Source organism: Felis catus, chromosome X (genome assembly GCF_018350175.1).
Source record: "Felis catus isolate Fca126 chromosome X, F.catus_Fca126_mat1.0, whole genome shotgun sequence".
NCBI lineage: Eukaryota > Metazoa > Chordata > Mammalia > Carnivora > Felidae > Felis > Felis catus.
Window position 1 is genome coordinate 66,556,536 of NC_058386.1, and position 8,972 is coordinate 66,565,507.

Consider the following 8,972-nt stretch of genomic DNA (forward strand, 5'->3'; position numbering starts at 1 on the left):
TCCAAAGAAGACATACAAATGGCTAACAGATACATGAAAAACTGGTCAGCATCACTCATCATCAGGGAAATTAAAATCAAAACCAAAATGAAATAACACATCACACCCATCAAAATAGCTAAAATTAACAACTCAGGAAACAACAGATGTTGAGGATGTGGAGAAAGGGGAACTTTCTTACACTTTTGGTGGGAATATAAACTGCTGCATCCATTCTGGACAAAGTGTGGAGGTTCCTCAGAAAATTAAAGATAGAACTACCAGCAATTTTACTGCTAGGTATTTATCCAAAGGATACAAAAATACTTACTCAAAGGAGCACATACACCTCAATATTTATAGCAGCACTATTAACAATGGCCAAATTATGAAAAGAGCCCAAATTTCCATTGACTGAAGAATGAATAAAGAAGATGTATACATATAATATGGAATATTACTGTCATCAAAAAGAATGAAATCTTTTTGAAATCATTAGAAATTTTGCCAGTTGCCATGACATAAATGGAACTAGAGTGCTTTATGCTAAGTGAAATAAGCCAGTTAGAGAAAGAAAAATACCATATTGTTTCTCTCATATGTGGAATTTAAGAAACCAAGTAGATGAACATAGGGGAAGGGAAGGAAAAATAACATAAGATAAAAATAGAGAGGAAGGTAAATCATAAGAGACTCTTAACTACAGAGAACAAACTGAAGGTTGCTGAAGGGGAGGTAGGGGTGGGTGGGCCAAATGGGTGATAGGCATTAAGGAGTGCACTTGTTGATATGAGCACTGTGTGTTATATGTAAATGATGAAACACTAAATTCTATTCCTGAAAACAATACTACATTATATGTTAACTAACTTGAATTTAAATAAAATCTTGGAAGAAAAAAAATTGAAGGTGAAGGATGAAACCATTTAAGTGTTGATTTGGAATTATTACACAGAAAAACCTTGGTTTGTGAGCATAATTCATTCTGAAAACATGCTTGTAATCAAAAGCAGTTGTATAGAAAGCAAATTTCAACAACTGTTGGCTCAGTTGTGATCATGTGGCGTTCGGCATCACGTACTACTTGCATTGCAACATTACTCATTTATCAAGTTAAAATTTATTATAAATGTTTTCTCTCCTTGCAGAACACTCACAGAACAAGTTACTTGCAATCCAAGATTCTATTGTATTTGTTTTTTCAGGAACTAACTGGGTTACATATATAACTGATACTTGGCCATGATTTCATTTTCCTTTAAAGTTCTTATGAGAATATGTCAGATATTTTCTATTCTGAGACTTTTCTAGGAAAACCTTTTTGTTTTTATGGTAATGAATGTATTCCTTTAAAACTTTCTTTGCAAAACTGAAGTGTATTTTTTACAATTTTACTGTCAGTTTTAAATTGTGTTCACATGTGTTTCAACAGTTAATTTAGTATGAATTTCTTCAATTAAAGCAGTATAATTTAAAACGGAAAATTTGTATTTCTATTTGTATGAAAAGTATAGTATATTTTATACTCTTGTGATGCTTATGAATCTTAGTTAATATATTTGACACTATTTTCTAGTTACTATTCATTATTTCATGTGAACTGCACACATTTGATCCCCTGTTACATCCAATGCCACATTTATCACAGTTTGGTATGTATCCACTGAAAGACATATTTTTTTCTGCATAAAACCACATACACCAAATATCAAATATATAACTTTGCTAAAATTATATTATGAATTAATCAGTTTGCAAAAGGAAAAAGGTATTAAACTCATTTGTACAGTCAAATAAAGAGAAGTTTGATCTTGATAAATGTTTAACAATTTTTTTACACATCTTTGTAAAATGTTCACTATGTAACAAAGAAATGATTGTAAAGCAAAATTGAAATTGTAAAAGCCCCCATGTTAGTGATTGCAAATGAATCTAGATATCCATTAACCTTATGAAGCTCTCATATTTTTTTTTAATTAAAAGTAACCAATGTATATGGAAGTATATGCAGATCTACCTTGGTAAACATATTTTGTATCATCACTGCACATTCATTCCATCTTCAGGAATTTCAGAATCTCTTTGTTCTCCTTTGCCTTGTGAAACATTTCAAAATCCTAAAAGGAATTAAAATTAACTTGTAACATCAATGCTGATAATTTCACTTATGAAACAATTAAATTCAAGTGTCAAGGTCAGTTTGCTAATTATCTTGCCTGGGCCTTTGCAAATGTCTACCAGCTAAGTTAGTTAAAAGAATTTCCCCAAGGTATCAGTTATTTCATCCTATAACGTATGGTGAAAAATACTGTGTATCTCTAAACAAGCAGCATGATATACTTTCCTTTTATGGTATTTTTCATAATGAAGTACACATTGCCTTATCTTCAGGAACACAATTAAGTTATTATGTAAATGAAAAAACCTCACCCTCACAGTCCATAAATGTATTGTTTCCCCATTTATATAATCTTAAAATACGAAATGAAAATAAAATAAAAATGGAAATTTACTCTTACCCCACAATATTCTTGGCCATTGAATATCTGAGGTGGCAGAGCCCTAGGGGTAGAAACTTTAGTCCTCATTTCCTGAAGTATTTTCAAACTCACAGAAATATCTATTAATTCATATTTTATTTTGTAAGTATCTAAAATTCTGGTAACTTCTTCCTGTCTCTGCTTCACCTAGATAGACAAAGATATAAAGAGATGGAAAGATGTTAATCAACTGGTCCCAATGTTTTATGTTTTATTTTTATTTTCCCTATCCATTATGCTATGGTAGGGTAATAGATTTTAATGGTGTGATTTTTTTGAGCAGCAAAATTAGGTAATTTTATTGTGATAAACACACATACACACATATATAGTATATATGTTTAATATGTATATGAAGAAATACAGTAAGGTGTCAGTGGGAGTTAAAAATGTCTAATGGGGTATAAATATTTACCATATTGATTTCAAACTTCATATGAAATGGTATGAACATTCTGCTAACAGTTGAAGCACACATTTCAGCTCATCACTGCATTAATTTATGCTAATATCTATGGTAGTCCTGTGTAGGAAATGAATAGGATACCAGGTTTTTACATTTAAAAGAACAAACTGCATGTTCTTAACAATAATTGGAGACTATGCCTAAGTGAGGAGATAAAATCTACAGAATGAGAAAATAAATCAGAGGATTAAGATTTACAAAAACTGTGAGTGAATAAAAGTGGTCAGTTCTTGCTATGTCCTCCTATATTAACTTTACATATCTGTTATCTGTTATAAAAGGCTGTATATCCACCCCCATTGTCTTTTCCCCTGAAACACTACTGCCAAAGTATAATTGTAATAATTGGTTATCTTTTAAACATAGTGTAGGGGCACCTGGGTGGCTCAGTTGGCTAAGCGTTTGACTTCGGCTCAGGTCATGATCTTGCGGTTCATGAGTTCAAGCCCCATGTCGGGCTCTGTGCTGACAGCTCAGATCCTGGACCCTGCTTCAGATTCTGTGTCTCCCTCTCTCTCTGCACCCCCCTCCCCCGCTCATGCTCTCTCTGTCTCTCTCAAATATAAAATATAAAAAATTAGTTTATAAGTACATTTTTTGTTAATAATTGTAACATGAATCTTAAAATTTGAGTTTTCTACATTTTCACATGACAATCTTGGGCAATTTTGCCACATAAAATCTGTGATGCTAGAATAAGAAAACATATGTAAAATCAATTTGACAAGTACAAACCCCAGTTTATTCAATTATGACTTCTGTGAAAGTGCATGGCAGAAGGTTTTTTGTTTGATGACTTAAAAATATAATCCAGTCAGGCTTAGAAAACCTTGTCTATTTCCAACTGATAGTGGAGAAGTTTCTGAAATTCCATCATGCAACATTTCTACTTTCTGAGGCTCATTAGTCTTCAAAATTGCAAAAGCATGATTCATGTGACTTAAGTCACATTTTTATAGTGTTTTTTTCAAAACTCTTTTTAGAGGAACCACATTATGAAAACAGTTGTTTAGACTAGTGCTAATCTGAGTGTGATTTATACGACCAGCGTCATCAGCCTTATCCCACCCCAAAACTATAGAATTTGGGAATAGTTGTCAGGAATGTTTTAACAAGCCCTCCAGATGATTTTTATGTTACAGTTTGAGAGACACAGACCAACAGTTGGGTGAATCTTCTGCTGCATCCATTATGGTCCTTAATGATTTCAAATCATTCCCTCTTATAGAATCTTAGTACCATATCCAATAACATAAATTACAATGTTAAAAATAGTCAAAAGGTCCATGATTTTCGTTTTAAAACTGCTTCTTGTTATTGTTGTTTCTTAGTACCCAGGTGAAATCCTTAGTTGTTAAGGCTTTATGCAGAAGCAATGCACTATTTCTAGGCTGAGATAAAATCTCATTGCTCCTTGCATCTATCATGGTGCCTAACACACCGAAGGAGTGTGATGAATGTTTGTTAGCCATTTATAATCCATTCTAAATTCTTCAGTTTTCATGCTTTTCCAAAAACTTTGCAGAATGAGGTTCTTAGACATATAACATTCCTTGTATAGCTGAGCTGTGATAACCATTAGCCAGCCACATGTGACTATTGAGAACTTGAAGTGTGGCTAGTCCAAAATGAAATGTTCTGTAAGTACAAAATACATACTGGATTTTGAGGACTTAATATGGAAATACATAACATCTATTTTTAAATATTGGTTATATGTTGCAATAACATTCTGTAAACTTTGTGTTAAATAAAATATATTAAAATCAATCTCATCTCTTTTTTTAAGTCATTACTAGAAAAGTTAAAATTACACATGTGGCTCACAATATATTGTTGTTTGAAACCACCGTTCTACAATATTTCCTACAACACGGTCAAAATAGTTAATCTAAACTGTAACCTAAGACATGTCTGATCTATGCAAATACATATTCTTCTTAGAAATTAAGTTTGTCTTTTTGAGGTTATCCAATCTTCTCTGAGGATTATGGCCATTTACTCACTGGCATTTTCCCTCTCCTATCCTAAACAGTGTTCTTTAGCTCTTCCATCTCCCATCCTAAACATCCTAAAGAAAAAGGTTCTTTATCTCTTCCATTTGAAACATATGCAAAATTACTGGAAATAATAAAGTTGGCTGAACTCAGGACCCAGAAACCTCCCAAAGCAGTCAGTTCTTAGAGCACAACCAGGGTGAGGGCAATAACCACATTCTCTGTTGTCCACTGCCCGTCCCATTCCTGAAAACCTAGAGAGGAAGGAGCTGAAGAATGAAAGACAAGAAGGAGATGGTAATGCCCTAGCACAATCCTGAAGTCCCCAACTAGAATGTCTTCACTCTAGTCTTTTTTGCCGGCTAAGGCTCTTTTCTTTCCACTCACCTCTCTAGACCCTGACACGCTGGTGTAATAGACTTTAATGGAGCTCATCGTTTCCACTTAAAGGCTACTTTGCAGAAATAACCCAGAGTCAGTCACTTCATTACCGCCTAAAGCTGAGCTAATAGAAGTCCCAAAACCTGGCTGTGCCTTTTCTCAGACTGTTGCTAAGAGCCGTTGGCCTGTACACTCTGGATTGGCTGGGAAAGTAGTGCCCTTGTGACGCAGGAACACTGGAGCGTCGTGACTGCCAGCCTGGGGGAGAGGTCATGAACTCTGGGGTGATAAACTTCTGTTAAGGCCTCTTTTCTCCCCTCATTGGCCGGGGAGGCACAGGGGAGGACTGGATGGAAGAATTAGTGGACTCTGTATTCCTGCTACTCATTCTCCCACTCCCTGCTTAGGGATGGTGGTAAACATGAGCTGTTTTGTCTGGCAACCACAGCCGCGAATGAAGGGCTGAGACACCTGAGGGAGAAAATGATCAAAATACAATGTTATAGCAAATAAAGAGATATATTAAAACTTGTATTCCCTAAATTTGTAGTGACAGAGCAAGTGGCGCCAATGCTTACTTGGACAGGAAGGGATGGGACCACCATAGCAACCTTTGATGCTTTTTTTCTTAGCTTGGGGAGGTGACTACTTTCCCACTCCCATGTTCCTCCCTTCCTGAAGACAGCAAGCTTTCCTATGATTTGATCTTTTGGTTTATGTAATAGTGGGTTCAATAGTCGCTGACTCTCCTAGCACTTCCTCCCTACACCTGGTATAAAACAATGACTTCGTGCTTTAATGTCTACTTCTTCAATACATTCGTAGCTCATTATTCTAGCCTTTATTTTCAAGTAGTTGAAGATAGTGATAATGTTTGCAGAATTTCTTTGGTTTGCCAAAATTGAGCAATGGAAATTGACAGTAAAGAACTAAAGAATTTTAGCACCAGTTTTTCTGTTAAGCAAATTTGGATTCCATGGTTCTACCACTTGATAACTATAGATCTTGGGCAAATTACTTCCTTCTGAATGTCAATTTCTCAATCGTTAGTGTATAAATGTGAATAGTGACACCTACATGACAGCATCATTATCAGGATTAAATGAACTGAGTATGTAAAAGTGTTTGGCACATGGTCTGACATGTCGTTAGTTTAGAAAATTATAATTATTATTTAAAAAAATAATGTTTTTTTTTGAGAGAGAGAGACAGAGTGCAAGCAGGGGAGGGGGCAGAGAAAGAGGGAGACAAAGAATCTGAAGCAGGCTTCAGGCTCTGAGCTGTCAGCGCCCCTGACATGGGGCTCTAACTCAGGAACTGTGAGATCATGACCTGAGCGAAAGATGGATGCTTAACCGCCTGAACCACCCAAGTGCCCCTATAATAATTGTTATTGGTAAGTATCTGACTGCTTGCGTGATGTTTGGGAACAAGCATATCAATATGAATAAGAGGAAGCATTTACCTTCAAGTTACTCACAGAGTGATAACTTTTAAAGTGAGATAAATGCAATGTACAGAAATCTAAATCATGCTAGGTGGGTCAAGACAGGTATCCCTGAAGAAGTGAGAGCTAAACTGAAACCTGAATGATGTGTAGTATGCCAAGAAATTATAATAATAAAGAAGTTTTGGGTAGAAGGAACAGTCATGAAGCAATGTGGTAATTGGAGCTTTGGGAGCAAGTGGAGGAATAGAAACTGAGGAAATAAATAGGAAAAAGCACATAGGCCTTCAGGTTTCATGTTAGATTTTGACGTATAGTCTTTTCAAGGCTGTTTCTTCTTTTATAAAAATGTGGAAAATCTTAACTTGCAAATTTACTGTGAAGATTAAATAAGTTGGAGATGTTGCCTAAGGGCATCTTTCACTTATGAAGCACTCAATAAATTATATCTATTATTAATCCATGGATGATTAGACAGCTCTGAAGCATTTAGCTCTTTGTGTGAAAGGTGGATCAATCTAGAATATCAAGTGGACTTGAAAGGGGGAAAGACTGGAAGCACTTGCAGCAATACAAAAATAAAATGACAATAGTGAAAGGGAAAGATATTTAGGACAGGGGACTGCTAGAATTTGGATATAAGAGAGAGAGGCAAAGGAGATGGATATAACCAATGAAGGAGTCTAGGTTAAGAACAATATGAGATCTCCATTTTCTTTTGATATTTCTTTGTGATAGCAGTGGTATAAAATCTAATTTTTTTATTGTTTTCATTATCTTTCTGGTGTGAGATTGTGACTTATTTTCTCATTTTGCTGTGAGCTCTTTGGTGTCAAGCTAAATCAATGCACTATTTCATATAATAGGTTATCTTTGACAACCTAAAGTAAATTGGTTGGTATGACATACAAAATTTGAATTAACCTATTATATAGGATGTTTTTGATAATTATTTTGAAGTAATTATTTTTTTAAAAAAACTGTATTGATAATTGTAACTGAAAGTATCATCTATGTAGATGTTTGTTTATGCTTCCCTGTCTACTTGGGCAGTTTGTATCTGAGTTCAAATTCATTCTCAAGAATGGGACAGAAACTTGTGGGACTGGAAAAAATATATTCTAAGGAAATTAGTATACTTTTTCTTGTCCTTTTATATATGTGACTATTTATTTATTTAATTACTTATTTTTTACTTGTAGCAAGAATTACTATCAAAGTCCACTCATTGGCACAAAGACCCTTGTGGTGTTACCAAAAGACTTGCCCCTCATGTAGCATACTACCTGTAATTCTGAGTTCATCAGCTAGCCAGTGGCCTCAACTCCAAGCTCTAACAATGTGCATGACTTATTGATCATACAAATAATACATGAATTCATGCACATTTTATAAGTCAAACCACATAGAAATATAGAGAGTAAAAATTAAAATTACACTATCACCTTCTCTTTAAAATCCTCCTCCCAGAGGAAACCACTATTAACAGTTTGATTTGTATCATTTTTCACAAACATGATGACATTTATTAAGTTATAAGGGATAAAAGTCACTTATAACATGAAAGTTAAGTACGCAGTCTACTTTTTAAAAAAATATGGAATGCTTCATCAATTTTCGTGTCATCCTTGCACAAAGGCCATGCTAATGTTCTCTGTTTTGTTTTGACTTTAGTATATGCACTGCCAAAGTGAGCACTATTACACAGGCTTTGAAGTGAGACTTCTTGGGTTCAATCCCAGACTCTACCACTTACAACTGTGTAATATAGTGCATCCTATATAACTTCTTTGTGCCTCCATTTTCTCATGGGTGAAATGGAAATTATAATATGTTTTATAGATATATTATGAGGGTTATACTACTTAGTGTATGTGAAGTATTAGAAAAATGCCTGGCACATATACATGATGGAATCATATTGTATATGTTGTTCTGCAACTTCCATTCCATTAGTACAGATAAAGGCAATACGGTGTACTGATTAAGTAAGTGGATTCTAAATCCAATTGCTTGGTGCAAATACTAGTTCTACCATTTACTATGTTTGTGAAATTCAACAAGTATATAAACTTTTTCTGTCTTTGTTTCCTTTGTAAAATTCAAATAAGAGTTTCTGTATTTTTAAGTTTTATTTGAATTACAGTTAGTTAACATAAAGT

General features: G+C 34.4%; 1 protein-coding gene and 2 non-coding genes across 3 annotated transcripts; all 3 read right to left on the reverse strand.

Moving 5' to 3' along the window:
• Positions 1-1,931: 1,931 nt before the first annotated feature.
• LOC109496377 (SH3 domain-binding glutamic acid-rich-like protein 3) lies at positions 1,932-5,541 on the reverse strand. The gene is made up of 3 exons (XM_019823482.3): positions 5,370-5,541; positions 2,499-2,666; positions 1,932-2,096 (listed from the first exon to the last, which is right to left on the reverse strand). Exons 1-3 carry the CDS (start codon positions 5,415-5,417, stop codon positions 2,031-2,033), a joined length of 282 nt encoding a protein of 93 aa, XP_019679041.1. The 5' UTR covers positions 5,418-5,541; the 3' UTR covers positions 1,932-2,030.
• A 2,463-nt stretch (positions 5,542-8,004) lies between these two features.
• Positions 8,005-8,158, reverse strand: LOC111558844. The gene has a single exon (XR_002739970.1). It is a non-coding gene; the product is annotated as a small nucleolar RNA SNORA62/SNORA6 family (small nucleolar RNA).
• Positions 8,159-8,401: 243 nt separating this feature from the next.
• On the reverse strand, positions 8,402-8,504 carry LOC111558799. Its single transcript, XR_002739939.1, has one exon. It is a non-coding gene; the product is annotated as a U6 spliceosomal RNA (small nuclear RNA).
• Between the last annotated feature and the right edge of the window lie 468 nt (positions 8,505-8,972).

What these genes read in the sequence shown, in the direction of transcription:
- LOC109496377 (XM_019823482.3), bottom strand. Translation starts at nt 5,417, where the DNA reads ATGAGCTCCATTAAAGTCTATTACACCAGCGTGTCAGGGTCTAGAGAG. An exon ending in GCGTGTCAGGGTCTAGAGAG is followed by an intron (nt 2,667 to 5,369) that starts GTGAGTGGAAAG and finishes TTGTCTATCTAG; the next exon opens with GTGAAGCAGAGACAGGAAGA. An exon ending in ATGGCCAAGAATATTGTGGG is followed by an intron (nt 2,097 to 2,498) that starts GTAAGAGTAAAT and finishes AATTCCTTTTAG; the next exon opens with GATTTTGAAATGTTTCACAA.